Source organism: Microcaecilia unicolor, chromosome 14 (assembly GCF_901765095.1).
Source record: "Microcaecilia unicolor chromosome 14, aMicUni1.1, whole genome shotgun sequence".
Classification (NCBI taxonomy): domain Eukaryota; kingdom Metazoa; phylum Chordata; class Amphibia; order Gymnophiona; family Siphonopidae; genus Microcaecilia; species Microcaecilia unicolor.
This window is the reverse complement of record NC_044044.1, coordinates 35,947,953-35,968,963: the sequence shown is the minus strand read 5'-3', so window position 1 is coordinate 35,968,963 and position 21,011 is coordinate 35,947,953. Positions and strand designations below refer to the sequence as shown.

General features: G+C 43.9%; 1 protein-coding gene across 1 annotated transcript in view; it reads right to left on the bottom strand.

The window, feature by feature from the left end:
• Positions 1 to 5,900: 5,900 nt before the first annotated feature.
• TPM3 (tropomyosin 3) overlaps positions 5,901 to 21,011 on the bottom strand; it is a 34,860-nt gene continuing 19,749 nt past the window's right edge. Inside the window, 9 exon segments of the mRNA XM_030186334.1 lie at positions 5,901 to 5,983; positions 6,263 to 6,332; positions 7,958 to 8,020; positions 9,370 to 9,445; positions 11,324 to 11,394; positions 11,818 to 11,849; positions 11,852 to 11,934; positions 12,374 to 12,495; positions 12,653 to 12,664. Coding sequence (XP_030042194.1) covers positions 5,901 to 5,983; positions 6,263 to 6,332; positions 7,958 to 8,020; positions 9,370 to 9,445; positions 11,324 to 11,394; positions 11,818 to 11,849; positions 11,852 to 11,934; positions 12,374 to 12,495; positions 12,653 to 12,664 — 612 coding nt within the window.

Below are 21,011 nucleotides of genomic sequence, written 5' to 3'. Positions count from 1 at the left end.
ATATTTGAAAGGTATTAATCCGCAAACGAACCTTTTCCAGAGATGGGAAGGTGGTAGAACGAGAGGACATGAAACATACGTTCTCTTCTGTCTCTCTTTTTTTCAAGGAACAGAAGAAGCGGAAGGAGCAGACGGAATAATGAGGGATGAGAGCATCAGGGCAACCCAAGTGGAGGGCTTTGAAGGTGAGGAGAAGATTTCTCCCACAGACTGTGCAGTACTGTACGGGGTATCACAGCATCCTAAAGTAGAAAAATCTAAAGGAACCCCAAGTATCTTGGTGCCGTCTGTTCTGGTCTCTGCCACCACAGCTTCTCCATCCCTTGCAGATGTTGTCCGATAATCTTTATGTGAGCTCCACATTCACCCACGGCCCAACTGGGCTGTAGGCCCTCATGGCGGGGGGGGGGGGGGGTGATGTTGAATCTTGGTTGGAGGAAAAGTTGCTTGATCAAGCTGATGACAGGGGTCAGGAGTGGAAGAGATGTCTGGAGGAGACAGGAAATGCTGCAACGTGATTAAATTATTTAACCGCAATAAATGTTTTCTAATCATGCTTAATTATTTTTTAAATCACGGTCAATAATTAATGCACTAATCACACAGTTAACTGTGATTAACTTGCAGCCTTAGTTAAAACATGAAGTAACAGTATTGCGATAGTTAAGTGAGTAACAGCTCTGAGCTGCAAGGTGACATGAGTAAAGGGAAACCAAGACCTGACAGTATCTGATGCTCTAGCACTGAAGAACAGCGTAAGAGAAAGCAAGATGGCGTCAAATTTCAGAGAGTAACAAATGATATGTAGGTTAAAATTTGAATGATGAACTTGAATGGATGTCTTTATTGTAAAATAGTCCCAAGGGGAGGAGTTGGGTGACATATGTTGTAAAGGATTATATAAGTAGAGTTTAGACACGCCGGCGCTATCTTAGCAGAGATTTGAAAGTGAGCTAAGCTGGAAGTATAGCGAGTTTAAGGTAAGATTTTGAAATAACAGGATGCATGAAGTCTGTTGGTTTAATGCTTCTGACTCATACATGACATTTTGTATTTGGTCGTAGGGGGAGAGTCTTTGAAAACAGCCCTATGGACAAAACATGATCGTGTTGGACGCTGGGTCCCCCGTCTGACATGTCATACTATTGAGATGACTATAAAAGCTTTTAAGGAGAATTATGAATGTTACAGTCGCAGGAGGAATGTGAACAATTACAGGAGGACCTTGCGAGACTGGGAGAATGGGCGTGCAAGTGGCAGATGAAGTTCAATGTTGACAAGTGCAAAGTGATGCATGTGGGTAAGAGGAACCCGAATTATAGCTACGTCTTGCAAGGTTCCACGTTAGGAGTTACGGATCAAGAAAGGGATCTGGGTGTCGTCGTCGATGATACGCTGAAACCTTCTGCTCAGTGTGCTGCTGCGGCTAGGAAAGCGAATAGAATGTTGGGTGTTATTAGGAAGGGTATGGAGTCCAGGTGTGCGGATGTTATAATGCCGTTGTATCGCTCCATGGTGCGACCGCACCTGGAGTATTGTGTTCAGTACTGGTCTCCGTATCTCAAAAAAGATATAGTAGAATTGGAAAAGGTACAGCGAAGGGCGACGAAAATGATAGTGGGGATGGGACGACTTTCCTATGAAGAGAGGCTGAGAAGGCTAGGGCTTTTCAGCTTGGAGAAGAGACGGCTGAGGGGAGATATGATAGAAGTGTATAAAATAATGAGTGGAATGGATCGGGTGGATGTGAAGCGACTGTTCACGCTATCCAAAAATACTAGGACTAGAGGGCATGAGTTGAAGCTACAGTGTGGTAATTTAAAACGAATCGGAGAAAATTTTTCTTCACCCAACGTGTAATTAGACTCTGGAATTCGTTGCCGGAGAACGTGGTACGGGCGGTTAGCTTGACGGAGTTTAAAAAGGGGTTAGATAGATTCCTAAAGGACAAGTCCATAGACCGCTATTAAATGGACTTGGAAAAATTCCGCATTTTTAGGTATAACTTGTCTGGAATGTTTTTACGTTTGGGGAGCGTGCCAGGTGCCCTTGACCTGGATTGGCCACTGTCGGTGACAGGATGCTGGGCTAGATGGACCTTTGGTCTTTCCCAGTATGGCACTACTTATGTACTTATAAATATGGGAAACATTGTCTAAATTACACTAATTGAAAGAAGATACATAAAAACCTTTTTTCTGAAATGCCGATGAGGAGATGGGTGCTATAAATCCTTGCAGCTTAACTTTTGCTAATGACTTGCACCGCTGAGGGTTTCAGATTAAATAACTGAAATTAGTGGTGAGTGGGATAATACCATAAACACCCCAAACTACACACTCCTGGTCTCAGACAGCTTGAAAATTCTGGGAGTCACAATTTATACAGCAAAGAAAATGTTCTACTCAATGTGGAAACTTAAAAGAATCAAACCATTCTTCCCAAGGGAAGTATTCTGCAGCCTAGATCAATCAATGGTACTAAGTCATCTAGACTACTGCAATGCCATTTACGCCGGATGCAAAGAACAAATCATTAAGAAGCTCCAAACCACTCAAAACACAGCAGCCAGACTCATATTTGGGAAAACGAAATACGAAAGCGCCAAACCCCTAAGAGAAAAACTACACTGGCTCCCACTAAAAGAACAAACTGCATTCAAAGTTTGCACCCTGGTCCACAAGATCGTCTACGGAGAAGCCCCGACATACATGTCAGACCTTATAGACTTGCCTATTAGGAACGCAAAAAGATCATCACGCACATTCCTCAATCTCCACTACTCTAGCTGCAAAGGGCTAAAATACAAATCCATACACGTGACCAGCTTCTCATACATCTGCACACAACTACGGAACGCATTGCCGAAGGCCATAAAAACAACGCAAGACCTAACCATCTTCAGAAGGCTACTGAAAACAGATCTATTCAGGAAGGCATACCATAAACCTCCATCTTAAATACTAAATAACAACATTATACACGATCTATACAAAACCAAACTTTATCGCTTGAATGCTTAACCTCTCTACTATTAATGATCAAGCATTACCATATATATTATGTTCCATGTATGTTACCATGTATTTATGCACCTTAATGCAATACCATTTGTAATTCTGTTACCCGGAAATGGCAACCGCCATTGCGGCAAATGTAAGCCACATTGAGCCTGCAAATCGGTGGGAAAATGTGGGATACAAATGCTACAAATAATAATAATTGTGGATTTTATTGGTATCATCCCACTTTTTTGCCTTATATATTTTGTGCACAAACTACTAGACAGGCTCAGTGCTGACAAGGGTGGGCTAATTAGCGAGAAGTCTGCCTGAACAAAAATATTAGCAACTCGGTGCAGACAAGGAAACAGCGAAGGGAGGTCAGTTAGTAAGGCTGACAGCAGTTCTTTCTCTAGATGTGAAATTGGGAGAAAAACAGTTGGATTTCTTACCTGTAACGGAGGCTCTCTGTAGAAAGCAAGGAAATGCAGCCACGCTTTGCAAATGTCCTCCGACGGACCCACAGTGCTGGAGCTTGTCTCTAGCTAACTAAGTCTTTTGGCTTACTGGGGCACATACAAGACTTCCGGTGTTCAGTGCAACTCCCCTGCCTGCGGCTGTCTGATGGTTTACTCGGTGCCAAGACTGGGTCCCAGGGAGGAGATCAAAGTGCTGTTGATGTAGCGAGATGCAGCAGCCATGCAGCTCTGCATAGAGCTGAACTCTGGTGGCAAAGGAAGGTTAATCTATGGCTGAACTGGCAGCAAGCTGGTTTTTGTTTTGTGGAGGTAAGAGTTGAGATGAGGAGAGAAAACAGCTGCAACTGATCAGGAGAGGTAGAAAAACTGAAGCAGGAAGGGGAAGCTGATCTGAGCTCTGGCACACTGGGTCCAGCAGAGGATGTCACCGTGAACTGTGTCCACATCCCCCCCCCCCCTGCTGTCTTTGGACAGTGGTTACAAGAAGCAACACGATTCATACACATTTCACTTGTGAAAGATCAGTGTCACTGTTATAGCTTCCACCTGGGGTGGGGGAGAACACACAAAGCTGATGAACTAGCCCCCCCCCCCACCCCCAAAGAAGAGAGAAAGCACGAGACGGAGAACCTCCATGCAAGCAAAGTCCTTCCTTGAGTGGGGATGCGGTGAGCTCTGCTTCTTTGCTGTGGACTAGAAGCGAGGTGAGGTAAGACTTGCTTGTGGAAGCTTGCTGGGGATGGTTTAATAGTTTTGGAAGGCGAACCTGCAAATGTTCATTTGAAAGGCACCACTGGAAAGGGTTTAGAGCTGTGTCAAACACGCCAGCATGGATAAATGCCTGTTCCAGCTGACCCAAGTTCAGGGTACTATTAAAGATTATAATCAGGAGACATTTCAGAGTTACCGTGCTCACGAATGTCAATACAATTCTTAGATGCTGAACATACCAAAATATTAGCTCAATAAGAACTAGACATACCTACACATACAGAGTAATTATACATCAGCAATGTAACATTAAAGTCTCCAGACCCTTCTCTTAGATACTGATCCAGTTCTAAAGGAAAGCCATTCCGCACCTTAGCTACTGCTCATGCTTCTCCAACTGGCCCTCACAGACCTTAATCTGCACAATGTTATTTAAAATTAGTCGCTGTGGATAATTCCAGAACGACTAAGATATTTGGTAACCATTGCCTATCCAGTCAAGGTTTATCAACTTCAGGTACATGTGCATATAAATTCCCCCTGCCACCTCCGTGTAATTTCCCTATCACTGTCTCTCAATGTCCATCTCAAACCTGCCACACCTCCAGGTCTTACTGCAGCTTGGCTATACATACAAACCTGAAGGGTTGCCAGTATTATTTTTAACGTTGCTATCAGCTTTGAAGTGATATCAAGCTTTGAAAAGCAAAATTAAAAGTTGTAAATTCCTTCCAGATTGAAACATCTGTAAAGCATAAAATTTATTCAAGCTTCCATATCCCTCTTTCAAAACAGGCTGGATGATGTTGCGTGGTTAGCAGAACAGGGTCTTTCCTCGGCAGCAGCCACTTTATGCAAATCTCTTGTACATATTCGTGAAAACCCGACTGGCAGGGTAGGTCCCAAGAACTGAGTTGAGAATCTCTGTGGCAGTGATGTAACAAATGTGGCATGTTTGCAGAACATGAGTACCTCAAGCACTGCGCTGTGGCTATCCCTTCCAAGGCATGACAGATTTATTTTTAAGGGGTGGAGGGGTGGTACCCTACCATGTACTCCCCCCACAATTATCACCACACACTGTTTTCCTAATCTCATTTGGAAAAATATTTATTTTTTTACAGCAGTTTCTATACAGTATTGTTTTCAAATTGTGCCCCAAAGTCAAAAGAGGGGGCAGGACACAAGACACAGAGAACCGCCATGGCCGAAGGACACAGGTGAGATATCAGGGTGGGAAGCCACCAGGTTATCTGCGAGAAAGAAAGGCAGAGAGGGGAGAGAGAGAGGAATGCAAGAAAACACTTAGTTTCAGCACTGCAAAGGTGGTAGTGGTTCTGCCATGCTGTGTCTGAGGAGGAGGAAGGGCTGTAGTAGGACCAGCGAGATGAGAGCTATTACAGAGGCATGCAAACCACGAGGCTTTTTTTTCACACTCTTCTAAGCTAATTCAAATATGTGCACCACACACTAACAATTCCCACTTACCAGAACAAAAATTGTTCCCATTACCCAGCAAATGCTCAACTAGAGAGCAGCCTCTAGTAGGATCGCACCCATTTGCTCAGCACTTTACCTAGGGTACATCCCAGAACTCTATGCAGAGGGTTCGGAAGTAAATTCTACCAACATGCCTTCCTCACACAGAAACCCCACAAAATCACAGCAAAATCAGCACAAACATTGTAACTGCAGATGCACAGCATAGTTACATGGAGGTCATGTCATTGAGGGCGTGGTCCAGCTCTTCGCTAATGGCTTTGTACTTCAGTTTCTGAGCATACAGCTCATCTAAAGAAGCGAGAGGGTAGGAGGTAGAGAGAAGGAAGTTCTGCTATTCAGACACAGTGAGCGATGGAATCAGATATTACATTAGAAAAAAAAAAGGAACCATCCCAGATGTAGAGGTTAACAGCACAGCCACTCTCCCACCAAGCAGTGCTTGCTAAGTGAACGGCATATCCCAGGCACTATTACTGCCAACCGCCCTGGGCTTGCTTCTGTCTGCTTGTGTGTGAAATCAGGTTTAGCTATTTTGTTAATAATTCAAAATTTAACTTTTCACATTACCTTCCAAGTCATCCACGGACTTCTCCAGTTTCGCTACAGACCTCTCAGCAAATTCTGCACGAGTCTCTGCCTGCAGACCAGAAAGAGGACTTTTCCAGATTCTGGCAGAGCATCCTCACTTCCCTCCCTCACCCCAACCTTCAACCCTTCTCCTTAAACAAGCACATCTACAGAACCCAAGAAAGGTCTGTCAGACAAATCGGATTAATTTCTTTGACTAGATACCAGAGTTAGATCGAGGGAGAGAACTAGATGTGGTGTGTCTACATTTTAGCAAAGCCTTTGACACAGTTCCACAAAGACGAATAATAAATAAACTGAGTGCCTCAGTATGGGAAACTAAAGTGACTGACCTGGGTTAGGAACTGGTTGAGTTGAAGGTGATGGAGGGTGGTGGTAAATGGAGCTCATTCTGAGGAAAAGGATGTCACCAGTGCTGTTCCGCAAGGCTCAGTTCTTCGGCTGGTTCTCCAAAATTGTTGTAAGCGGATATTGCTGAAGGGCTGTCTGTTAAGGTTTGCCTCTCTGCGGATGATACCAAAACTTAAAACAGACATCCCTGATGGTCTGGATAACAAGAGGAAGGCCTTAGCGAAGCTAGAAAAATGGTCTGGAATTTGACAGCTTAGGTTTAATGCTAAAAAAATTCAGGGTCATGAAATTTGGGCTACAAAATCCCAAGGAAACGGTACAGTTTAGGGGGGGTTGAAGAATTTTTGTGGAGTGGAATAGCCTAGTGGTTAGTGTAGTGGACTTTCATCCTGGGGGACTAAGTTTGATTCCCACTGCAGCTCCTTGTGACTCTGGGCAAGTCACTTACCCCTCTCCTTTGCCCCCAGGTATAAATAAGTACCTCTATATCCTATGTAAACCCTTTGAATGTAGATATAGTGGAATTAGAAAAGGTACAGAGAAGGCGACAAAACGATAAGGGGATGGGACGACTTCCCTATGAGGAAAGGCGACGTGGTTAAGACTCTTCAGCTTGGAGAAAAGACAGCTGAGGTCTATAAATAATGAGTAGAGTGGAACGAGTAGATGTGAATCGCTTGTTTACTCTTTCCAAAAATACTAGGACTAGGGGACATGCAATAAAGCTACAAAGTAGTAAATTAAAATGAATTAGAGAAATACTTCATTCACTCAACGTATAATTAACCTCTGGAATTCGTTTGCCAAAGAATATAGTAAAAGTAGTTAGCTTAGCGGCGTTTAAAAAAGGTTTGGATGTACTCCTAAGGAAAAGTACCATAGACCATATTAAAATGGATTTGGGAACAATCCAATGCTTATTTCTAGGATAAGCAACATAAAATGTATTGTAGTGTTTTGGGATCTTGCCAGGTACTTGTAACCTGGTTTGGCCACTGTTGGAAACAGTACACTGGGCTTGATGGACCTTCGGTCAGTCCCAGTATGGCAATAGTTCTGTACTTAAGTTTGGGTCAGGTGCACAGGGTTTGTAAGGGACCAAAAGGGACAGTTGATGATGACATGAGTAGATTAACTAGATACGGTCACATGTTCTTGATCTGTCTATATTCTTCTATGTTTCTGCATTTCCATTCACTAGGACAACTCAACATTCCTTAATGCATATCCCAGGCCTGGGCGGGGGGGGGGGGAGGGGACAGAAACTGATTTCAAATCTGAGCGCACCAAGCTATGGAGTAGACACTGATCACCATCACCTACCTCTTTCAGCTTATCTGTTAAAATCTTTATCTCCTCTTCATATTTGTCTTCCTTCTGTGAATACTGTGGGTAGAAAGTAAACCAATAAAAACCAAAAAAATCCAGCTACCATCTGTACATTCCCCCCCCCCCCAGCACTGAGCACCTCGCAGGTTTCCCACATCACTGCCTCCACCCCGCATCTCATGAAATTTAGGACGATTCTCACCAGCAGGAAATCCCAACACAGCACGATGGTCACTGTTAAGAGCAGAAGCTTCTGTTTCAGTATCAGCGTAATGTAAGACGCTGACTTTACTCCACAGCCCCCACTATAAGAAATGCAACGTAGGCTCTCAAGTGTCAAAGCAAAAAATCCACTGAATTAAGAACATATGTTTGAGGCCTGACAACTGCTCCCAGATGTAAAAAACACTCATTTCCTATTCAATGGACCTTGCAATGTGACCACCACCTACATTCCACCTCTCATGATTTTGGATTGTTTTACTTCAATTCCAAACTCATAGTGCATCCCATGGTGAGGGAAAAGCTTTTCTCACCAACCAGAATTATTCAGCACATTTCAGACCCTGCTTTCACAGGAATCTAGTTTCCAAGTACATTCTGTAGGATGCTGACCAGTATTAGTCCTGAATTCTGCACAGCAAACCTTGCTGCAGAAAGCCAAGCTGTGTTCTGCAATGTGAATGCTGGGCATAACACATTTCTTTAGCTTATGGAAACCCTCATTTCCTGGATTTTGAGGGAGCAGCCCTACCTTCTCAGCCTGAGCCTCAAGAGACTTCAAATTGTTGGTGACATTCTTCAGCTCGTCCTCCAGTTCAGAACATTTACTGAGGGGCAGTGGAAAGGGAGGGATAAGAGTGGGGGTGGGGAGAGAACCAAAGACAAGAGAGACAGGAGAGATGGAGAGAAGAAGTGAATCCAGATGCAGAGAGACCTGAAGATAGCTACAGTTAGAAGAACTTGCAGGCAGCAGACCTTATGCCCCCCCCTCCCTAGTTCATCTATGCACGGCTGCACTGTCCTAAATCCTAGTCATCTCTGTCCCAGAACAGCATGAGGGAAATGTGAATAGTGAAAGCTCAGGCTGTGTCTGCCCAGGGCTGAGGTTGGAAGGGGCCAAGGCCAAACTTTCCAGCAGGTAGCTGCCATTTTCTTTTAAGCTGGCAGAAAGTGCAACCTTGTTTTCACACAACAGCAAACCTCGGTCCAGGGGACATTATGCATAACGCACTGGGCAATCCCGTTCAAAAGAATGTAGAGAATGAGGTTACTGCCATGCAGGTACCTGTGAGAGGGGCTGTATGAAAAGGAAGGTCAGATGAATGCAGGAAGGAAGGAGGAGGACTGAAGGAAGGAGGAAAGGAGAGCCGTGACAGGTTTCTAGTACAGAGGTCAGTTAGTACCTTTTCTTCAGAGGCGTTCAGACACTTCAGGTTCTGGTCTATCAGCCTCATCTGCTCTTCCAGCTCCCGGGCACGGCTGTTAGTGATGATGGAACCAGGGGTACAAGCCAGGGAGAAAGGTGAGGGAGCACAGCAACGTAATACATAAGAAGCAGTGAAAAGAGGAAGGGGTGGGAAAATAAAATACAATCATAACATGCATGTGTGAGATGAAGGAACCCAGCAGCAGAAGAGAGGTGAAGAGTCACACCAGCCCCGAAACAGTTCCTGCTTCCCAAACCCCTCTCCTTCAAACTCATAACAGTTCAAACATACCCTCCCCCCTCCCTGCCATGAGCTGAAAGCTCACACTAGCCCCAGAAAAGTTCCTGCTTCCCAATCTCAAGCACACCCCCCCCCCCCCCGACTCATACCAGTTCAAAAAACACACCCTCCCCCCTCCACAGGACCAGCAGAAGAGAACCAAGAGCCCCAGTGAATTTTTCTAGTTCCTAGGCAGGCAGCTCCCCATTCACCCTATGAGTGGAGGAGTAGCCTAGTGGTCAGTGCAGTGGACTTTGATTCTGGGAAACTGGGTTTGATTCCCACTGCAGCTCCTTCTGACTCTGGGGAAGTCACTTAACCCTCCATTGCCCCTGGTACAAAATAAGTACCTGAATATATGTAAACCACTTTGAATGTAGTTGCAAAAACCTCAGAAAAGTGGTAAATCAAGTCCCATTTTCCTTTCCCTATAATTCTAAAAACTGTAGCTGGACATCGTACTTTTAAAAATTACATTTTCTAATACTTAACATACAAGAAAAAGCATTAGAATCCATGAAGAATCAGGACTCACAAATCCATAAGGAATTAAACATTATACAATTCTTCAAGAAACTACCCCCAAAAAGGAAAAAAAATGAGAGCACAAAAAAGCGCGCGCTACATCATACTTGCACTTCCAGAGAACGTAACCGTTCTTTCTGTGCATTACTGTCAGAACTTATTGGTCCAGAGGGCAGCAGTCTTTGTCTCCTTACAGATCTCAATATGTCACTTTGGGGCAGGAGAGGGAAGATATGATAGAGACATTTAATATAGCTATGTGGCATAAATGCACAGGAGACAAGTCTCTTTCAATCAAAAGGAAGCTCTAGAATGAGGGGGCAGACTCAGAAGTAACCTGAGCAAATACGTCTTCATGGAAAGGTTGGTGAATTTGTGGAGACAAAAATTGTATCTGAATTCAAGAGAGCTTGGGGATCCCTAAGGGAGTGATAGGATGGGCAGACTGGATAGACCATATGGTCTTCTGCCTTCATTTTTTTGTGTTTCTATGACTGAATCTGTTTTTGCTGCTTGTCCCTGCCCCCACCCCCTCCCCAGGGGTTGCTCCTAGCCCTAAGGCTCGCACCAGGCCCAGTTCCTACCCTCTCCAACTCCCCAGTTGTCCACAAACTGCAGGCCCACATCAACCCTAGCAAGAGTATGGCAGAAAAGCCAACTGGCTCATCTAATCTGCCCAGTGATACCAGTAAGGCTGGATCCCAGCTGAAGGCACAAAGCTTGAGTAGATGAAGAATAAAATTGAATGAACACCCAGGGTCTCCTACACCTGTCTATTCTAAACCGATACCCAAACTAGCGACATGCCTCCCAGGTAGCCAGCTATCACCAGCCCTCTGGTATCAACCTGCTACATCATGGCTTGCTGTGAAAGAACCAGTGGAACACAATCTAGAAATACTGAATAATTGATCTCACTTTCTTAGAGGAACAGCGGTTCTCAAGATACCCGCAATGAACATGAATGAGATAGAGGGAGGTACTGCATGCAAATTTTTCTCATACATATTCATATTGTGGGTATCCTGAAGTTCTGACTGGCTGGGGTTGTCTCTGTTACAGAAGTACACATGAAGCAGCATTTCTGGATAACCTCTTCCATCTGAGGAAACAGCTAGATACTCACGACTCTGCCAGCTCTGCCCGCTCTTCTGTGCGCTCAAGATCTCCTTCAATGATCACAAGTTTACGAGCCACCTAGGGTGGGAAGATACGTCACTATACAGAACAGATATCAATTCTAGAATACCTCTTCAAGGGTATAGCCTGGTCTGAATCTGTAAGACCAGAGATTAGGCCCTGCAGAAACTGAAGCAAACTTTCAGAAAGGAATGCACTACTGCTGCCAAAACATCCAAACATATTTCATACCAAGGTAGGCAGCTACTGCGTACTAACTCTGGGCTTCCCCTCCCCTCCAAAATCCAGCCACAGATCTACTCCCAGTGCAGTTCACCTCCTCCACCAGCTGCACACTGTGGCGCTGTGGGGCCAAGCCCGCTCGCAGCGCAGTTCACCTCCTCCACCAGCTGCACACTGTGGCGCTGTGGGGCCAAGCCCGCTCGCAGTGCAGTTCACCTCCTCCACCAGCTGCGCGCTGTGGGGCCAAGTCCACCTCACCTCCTCGTACTTCCTGTCGGCCTCCTCTGCATGTGCTTGGCCTCTTTCAGCTGAATTTCCTGTAGCTCCATCTTTTCTTCATCCTTTTGGGCTCGGTTCTCAATGACTTTCATCCCTCTGTCCAGGGGAGCCAGAGAATTATAAAAATGTGTTCCTTTTACCATTTAAACATATCCACACAAGCTACACCAGAACTATGACTTTTCAGAGATGTGCAAAAAGTCATTACCCTGCCAGAGTATTAGCATCCAATACACTTCAAACACAAGCAATCAAGCAGTGCACGGTCCCCCACAGTAACGAGCAACTTTCACCCGAAAGCCTAGATTTACTATGTGAACAGGCATCAGAATTATTTACAAAGGGGCCCATTTTATGCCATGTGACTTATTTACTAGAATGGCAACTTAATGCAGTCTTGCACTTGAGCACTAAAACAGAAAGAAAGTCAAAACACATCCCACCCTGGCTCAGGCACCATAATTCATGCCCCTCCCTCCTTTTCCCCTCAGGACTTGTGGATACGTACGGTACGGTACACCCCCCTCCCACTTACCGCTCACTTTCATCTGCTGCCTTCTCAGCTTCTTCCAGCTTCTGGAGTGCGGTGGCGAGACGCTCCTGAGCACGATCCAGCTCCGCTTCCACTAGCTGGATGCGACGGTTCAAGGATGCCACCTCTGGCTTCAGCCTGAGAAGGAAAACGAAAAGGCCATTATTTCCCAACCCAAGGAAACCACAGGGCAGGGCGCGGAGTGCGTGCTTCTAAAACCTCAGGGAAGGGCATGAGTGCGTGCTCCTAAAACTAGCTGGATGCGACGGTTCAGGATGCCACCTCTGCTTCAGCCTGAGAAGGAAAACGAAAAGGCCATTATTTCCCAAACCAAAAGAAACCACAGGGCGGGGCGCACAGTGCGTGCTTCTAAAACCTCAGGGAAGGGCATGAGTGCGTGCTCCTAAAACCAACTGCAGTTCGTGTTCATTTGCTACACTGCCTTTCATTTAGTTACAAAGTGGTTTACATGGTACATGCAAAAGAAAAACCAAATCATTACACAAGAACAAGAGACAGGAGAATCAGGTATATATATGTCATATCAGTGGAAGAAGGTAAACTATCAGTTAATACAGAAATTTGGAAGTACCACCATGAGGGAAAATGCCTACTGCAGATGACCCATGCATGCCTTAGCAAAAGGTTTTCAGGCCCACCTTAAATTTAAAAAGAAAGTCTCACTGCACAGACAGATGGCAAATTATCCCATAAGATAGGAGAAATTAGGTCTTACAAAATTCTTCCCGGATCAAACTGGCATCTACTGTTACCATAGGGGTCAGACTCACTCAAAGCAGCTTGCGTATCTGAAGCCACCATTTCATGGAGCATCACGTTTGCCATATCTAAAGCAGAGAACACATTCAACTCCGTAACGGTCCTCAAGCGAGCCCAAGCCTATGGGATGACATTAACTGCACATAATCCCAGCTCAAAAATCTGTTTGTGGAAGAAACAACTTTCCTAACATGTGTTGAACATTACAAACCAACACAGTAACCTGCTTTTACAGAGCTTAACAACTCAAAGTAGGGCCCGAAGGAGTCGCAGGATCGTGGAAGTCATTTCACTTTCCTTCTGCGTACTTGCTCAAACGACTTGTCCAAAATAGGGATGAACTAATTTCCTCCTGATGGCAAAAAGACTATCACCAGAAACATCACCACAGGCACCTTTGCCAAACCAAGAGCATCGCCTAGAACTGCAGGCCTCAAGAAGCGGTGATGTGCTTGCCAAATTAGGCTACAAAGATAGTTTGTTGCTTATTCAAATTTGCTATTTGCAGTCACACTACTGGTTTACAAGCATAAAAACACATCAGACATACAACATAAACAATATGAAATAACAGCTATCACACAGATACCCTCAAGTGAGTATCTGCCCTCCAAACATCAGTCAAACCAAATGCCTAGATGAGAAGTTTTTAATAAACTTCCAAACCTTTTCATTCTTCAGCATAACCAGAATAGCCATCCTGTATGTTGAAGGTATGTGGAATAACCACTGATCCTAAACAGGAAGGCATATTTTCATAAAAGTGCCCTACGCAATAATAACAAAGCTTAATCCAATAATGAACGGGTAACAATGATAAGTATAGTGACATTACAGATCATATTTCCATGCATTACCTAACAGATGACTGCATTTTAAACAAAATTCAGATAAACTGGCATAGATCCCATTCCCATAATCCAGATGAGCGATCGATAGTGCATGGAGTAACGTATGTGAACTTGATTCATGAAGAAAGTACTTAATGGCTTTGAGGTTGCAAAGTACACAAACATCTTTTTTTTTAGCAACGGGAAACTTGATGAGATGATAATCAGGTATTTAAGTATCCAATACAGGGATCAATTACCAGTAAACTGGAACTAACAGATCCAGCATACAGTTTTATCAATATTCAATACATTCAATCAGTTTTCTGTAGCCAAATGGAAATACAATCCAAACATTTCTATAGTTGACTAAAATCCAAGGCTAGAGGGAATAGCCTCTGCCAGATTTCTTGAGGTCTAAGAATGTTAAGAACACTCCAGTGTGTGCAGCTGCAATCATGGATCTTTACATCTCCATCCTGAAGTGCACTATCCATAAGAGAATTCATGGCCTTGAGATCGAAAACCTTTCTTGGGCACAATCAAATATCTTCCAATCCCCCTCCCCTTTGTCCTCTGGAAAACAGTTCCACCACTCCAAGTTTGAGGAGCTTCTGCAGAGTTGTTTACACAGATGCTACCTTGGAGAAAGTGCGACAAGGAGATCCAAGAAAGAGGGCAAAAAAATCTAGTTCTTAACTGTGGCCCATCACATCCAAGACCCACTGGCTGGATGCGACTCGGGTCCATTCCTTGACAAATAGGGTCAGCCGTCTGACTATTTGCTCCTGCAAGGCATGAATCCAGAGGGTATCACTGGGATGGACTTGAGATGCAAGGTCCTGATTAGATCCTTTTCAGTCTCCATGAAAAGAAGATGGATGTGCTTGAAACCAAGAATGCTGTGACCTTCCCGGTCCATACCTCTTAGCATTAGGAAACCTCTTAAGTTCCACATATATAGTTTGAGACTGCAGCTGAAGTAGCCAACTGGAATCCCAATCATCTTTGTTTGGATACAGAAGGCCCCCGATTCCATAGAAAGTGAGACCTCTAGTTCTTAAACCCTCCAAGAATGCTTCCGAAGAAAAATCTTATGAAAAAGAGTGGAGAAAAATGGAATCCCCATTCCCAGAGAATTTCCCTACAGCAGGAATCCACAACATTTCCACAATTAATGATGTCTAGTTGCATGCAATGGAAGCAGTGAACAGAAATAGATCTTATATTCATTGTGGAAATCCTGAAAATCAGGCTGGGCTGTGGACACAAGAACCCCTGCCCAAGGAGTCTCCATGATGTCCTAAAAGGTCTACGGAAACTTCCTCAGGTTCTAAAGATTTACCTGGAGGACCCACATTCACAGTCTGCAGGCTACCTTCACCCTTCTATGATAGATCCCTTCCTAATTTAAAATGGTGTACCCTTCTTCCTTTGATCTTAACTGTAAACTGCTTTCTTCTAGTTTGGGAAAAGCAGTACATTAAGTACAATAAGCCATAAACTAGATCCAGAGTCACAAGCCAAGTCAAATGTGCTATGAAGTAAAATGGCAGCCCTTTCTCCACGAGAACTGAAAGGAAATGCTCTCATTCTTGCACAGAAACACTTACTTCTACTCTTTGCTGGGCTACCTCCTGCAATCGGCAGTAAACGGGCATGCCGATGAACTCACCCATACAGCCACACTGGCCTCATGACTTACCTTAGGCACGCCAGATGCGAGAGAAGTCCAGCCCAGTACTGCAGCCTAAATGCAGCTTACAACATAAATTACACCTGATTAGACGGCTGAAGCAGGTATGTCACCCACTAACTTTAGGTCTGTACTACAGTGTGTGATCACACCTTTGTTTGATTACTGACACTGTTTCTTGGTTTACCACAAAGTAAGATCTCTCCTTTACAAACTGCTCAAAATGCTGATGCATTTGCTCACAGATCTCTCGTTTGGCTCATTATTACACCAGTACTTGAACTGCACTGGTTAACCATTCAGAAGAGAATCAGGTTTAAAATCTTGTTGTTAATTTTAAAGGCTTTAAGCAATGACGTGCCAGTTCTTATCAGCCTGCTCGTGCATTACGTTCTCTAGACAAACGTTTGCTTGACATTCCTTCCTTTCATCATATAAGGCTAAACGAGTACTACTACTACTACTTAACATTTCTAAAGCGCTACCAGGATTACGCAGCGCTGTACAATTTTAAACGAGGAAGGACAGTCCCTGCTCAAAAGAGCTTACAATCTAAAAGACAAGTATGCAGTCAATCAAATGGGGCAGTGTAGGTTTCCTGAAAAGAGGTAAGTGGTTATGTGCCGAAAACTACAGTGAAGAGGTGGGCTTTGAGTAAGGATTTGAAGATGGGCAGGGAGGGCGCATGGCGTATGGGATCGGGAAGTTTATTCCAAGCATAGGGTGAGGCGAGGCAGAAGAGGCGGCGTCTGGAGTTGGCGGTGGCGGAGAAGGGTACTGATAGGAGGGATTTGTCCTGTGAGCGGAGGTTACGGGTAGGAACGTACGGGGAAATGAGGGTAGAGAGATAATGAGGGGCTGCAGATTGAGTGTATTTGTAGGTTAGTAGGAGAAGCTTGAACTGTATACGGTATCTGATCGGGAGCCAGTGAAGTGATTTGAGGAGAGGGGTGATGTGAGTATATTGGTCCATGCGAAGATAAGACGCGCAGTGAAATTCTGTTCAACTATTTTTTATATTGAGGGTGTGAGGCAGGTGGAATTTGTTGCCCTTTAAGGAGGTATAACTTCACTTCTTCAATTCCATAAACATTTGAAGCCTTTCCTTTTTGCCCAAGCTTTTAAGTGGTTTAAACCTAGGTGTTTAAGCTCCTTATTGCTTTAGTGACGGATTTGTTTTAGTCAAAAATATTTTAGTAATCTGCCAAGAGTTGTAGGATTGTGCTGAATAGAAATACAACAAATCCCAGGGCAAGCAGTTGCTTCTCCATGTCAGTTCCGCCAGGAACTTGTCCAAACCTTTTTTAAACCCAGATACTCTAACCGTTGTTCCCACATCCTCGGGCAAAGATTTCCAGAGCTTAACTATTAAGTATTTCCATGCAACTTCCTTGAGTGTCCCCTAGTGTTTGTAGTTTTGGAATGAGTATTTAAAAAACTGATCTACTTGTTCTGTACCACTCTGGATTTTGTAGACCTCAATCATATCTCCCCTCAACTGTCTCTTTTCCAAGCTGAAGAGCCCTAACCTCTTTAGCCTTTCCTCTTACGATTTCCGTCCCCTTTATCATTTTAGTCGCTGTTCTTTGAACCATTTCTAATTCCGCTATATCTTTTTTTCAGATATGGCGAACAGAGCAGAACGCAATACTCAAGGTGCAGACGCACCATGGAGTGATACAAAGGCATTATAGTATTTTGGGCCTTATTCACCATCCCTTTCCTAATAATTCCTAGCATACTGTTTGCTTTTTTTTTGACCACTGCCACACACTGAGCAGAAGATTTCAGCATATTACCTACAATGACACCTAGATCTTTTTCTTGGTTGCTGACCTCCCAAGGTGGACCCTAGTATCAGGTAACTATGATTCGGATTATTCTTTCCAATGTGCATCACCTTGCATTTGTCCACATTCAACTTCACCTGCCATTTGGATGCCCAGTCTTCCAATTTCCTAAGGTCTTCCTGCGATATTTCACAATCCGCATGCGTTTTAACAACCTTGAATAGTTTTCTATCTGCAAACTTAATCACCTCACTCGTCGTTCCAATTGCCGTATCATTTATAAATATGTTAAATAGCACCAGACCCAGTACAGATCCCTGTGGCACTCCATCCTCCTCCATTGACAGAAATGAACATTTAACCCTACCCTCTGTTTTCTGTCCAATAACCCTTGGAGGGCTTGAGCAGCATTGGAAAATAGGTTGATTTATTGACTATTTTTAGTCCAAGCTGTTTATTATGAGAAATTAAGGTTGTATGACAATTATAGATGCTGTGATATTTTTTCATGATAACACATTATGGAGGGACTGAGTTTAAAGTGGTTATAGTTGGTAATTGCCTTATTGCTAATGAATTATAGGGTCATCTGTTATCTGGGAGGTTTGCAAACCCCAGTTGTTGCTAATGGAGTTTCGATATTTTACACCTCAGGCTTCTCATCGTGTCTCTACTTTGACAGAGATTAATATATTACATCAATGATTCCAGTTGTAAATACTAGATCGAGGGGAATAAGATATATGACTAAACAAATGAGAGAACCCTCTTCTTATAGGGTGAATATATCAACTGATCATAGAGGGTTGGAGTTCTCCTATATCCCCATACCAAGCTACTATATAAATTGCTAGGTCACTGTTAATATGAGATTTGACTGAGTCAGAGCAACCTGGATTAGTTTTTATTGTTGAGACATGGCTTCATCTGAGAGAGGATCCAGTTATTAATGTTTTATGTCCTAATGGTTATAAAAGATTTTACATGTAGTTAGAGAGGGGAAGAGAGGGGGCGGGTTGGCTCCGATATATAGGTCATTCATTCATATACAGCTGGAATCCTCCCATATTACCCCTTCTCTGGAGGCGACAGCCTGTTCTGTTCAGGATGACACACTACAGGGAAAATGAAGTTGTGTATTATTTTACTGTCCTCCAGGAAAAAGAAAGTTAGCCCAAGACGATTTTAGGGATTCTATTTCTGGGGCTAATTTGATAGACAAAAATATAGTTATATTAATTTTCATTTAGATAATCAAGAGGACTTAGTCGACTGCCTGGGAAACAAGATGGCGTCAGAGTAAGATGCTGGTGATACATGCTCCCGGTGCTGGGGTTTTATTACCGGTTTATTTGGTGTAATACATCACGATGCCTAAGGACAGAGGGAAGCTGCGAGTAGTTCCTTCCTCTCCAGCGACTCCTAGCCTTGCGACAAGCCGCTATAACATCTTATGCAGCAGCCTTCTGTTGCTGGGTGTTTCTGCTGCAGGGACGGGGGAAAGCCCCAGCTTGGACAGCGATGTTTCGCTGAGCCCAGGAGGACCCATAGCCCCTCCTCCCCAATTCCTGGAAGCACTGCTCAATCTTCCTTACCGCGAGGAATAGAAGACGCCAGTAAATCTGGAATCACAGGGGCAGCTGAGCAGGCAAGTTCTGAAGACAAGGATCCATCCGCGGTGCAAATGGGATTCTCAGTGCTACTATGGGGGGTGGCGGGGAAGTATGCCGGAGAATGCAGTGGAGGAGGAAGAAATCGATCTGGGGGCAGTGTCATCATGGACAGATCTGCCTGTTGCTTCGGTTGTTTCTCCCCCCGTTGAAGCCACTGGTAGAGCTGGATCCCTGGACACGCTGTGGATTGCCATTGAGTGTTTGTACCAGGTTTGCTCCTCATTTGTTTCAATTTCTACAACTTCTTCTGTTAAGCTGTAGGACTTGGGAGACTAAAGTTAACTCCTGCACTGCCAGGGTTGACATGCTGGCCAAACCTGTTGCTGAAATAAAATCTTCTCAACTGCTCTCAATGCAAGATAAGTCAGTAATATTTAGGAAAATTGAAAGTTTGGAGAAGTTTTTAAACAGTTTGCAAAAAATTATGAAAAAGATCTCTTACCAGACTCAATCTAGATTGTGGAAAATATTTCATTCAAACTTCAAGTGGCTTTTCCACCTTTGCAAAAAATATTATATATGACTTCAACTAAAAAAAAAAAAAAAACCCAACCAAAAATAACAGAGGTCCCTGTTGATTTGAACATCTCAAAAATGTTGGAATCTTCCGGACTTTGAAGTAACAGATAGAGCCACTTTATTGGTTTCTTTTGTTTTCCATCAAGATAGAGACTCGATATTGAGACTGTACTATAAGACAGTAGATACCTCATTTAAAGACAAGAAGGTGCAGGTGTTTCCTGATGTCTCTAAATGGATGCAGTCTAGACAGAAGTAGTTTTTGGAATTATGTTCTGCAGTTACTTCTTTAGGACCTTCTTTCCAACTTGCATTTCCTTGAAAACGTTTTGTGGTAAATCAGATGTTCAGTATATTTTCTAATAATCAGCTCAACCGAGATTTTTCCTGGAAGGGTAAGATGCTACTTGACGCCCAGCTTGCTAGGGGTATGAGAGGGGTTTCTTTTTCTCCTTTATTTTCCTTTTTTTTTTTTTAACAACTATCTTCCTATAGATTTACTATTTCTTGGTTCCCTTTCTTAAGTTAAAGATACGTTTCTTTTATGGAACAATATGGAGAAATTAGGACTTACCTGATAATTTTCTTTCCATTAGTTCTTCACAGTATTCCAGGACGAGTGGGTAGTTATGTCCATCAACCAGCAGGTGGAGATAGAAAATACAGAACTGAGCACCACTACATAGCTCCCTGCTAGCAGCTCAGCTCCTCAGTATCAGTCCTCAAGCAAGGAAGAAAGAAAGAACGCCCCATCAGGCGCATGGTCAGCAACTAACACATCCAGCCCCAAGAACCATACGAAGACAAGGTCCCTGGAAAACAGGATACAAAGACCGTGCATAGAGCCACCAATCATGGCGTCGAACCACGGGAGGGCTCCTGGAATAGTATGAAGAACTAACGGAAAGAAAATTATCAGGTAAGTCCTAATTTCTCCTTCTATTACTTTCATTCCCACTATTCCAGGATGAGTGGGATGTTCAAAAGTTATCCCTACGAGGGTGGGAAGCTGAACCTGCCACAAGCAGAATTGACACCCCAAATGCAGCCGCTGCCTGCGTGGCCCCCGCTATACCATCATGCTACTGAAGGAAAGCAAAGAAGCCCATGCCTCTGCCCTACAAATATCCATCAGAGAAGACAACGAAGCCTTTGCCAGCCATAAAGCTACTAATTGCTACAGATATGCTCTGCCCTTATGTAGTCACACACTCAGGAGAGTGTGCCTTCCAACACGAGCAGAAGAGCCTCCCAGAATACAAGCAGAGACCACGACCACCTTCACCCACCGGGCAAAGGAAGCCTTGGAAGCCAAGAGACCCAACTGCTGTTTACCAAACTGCACATAAGGTC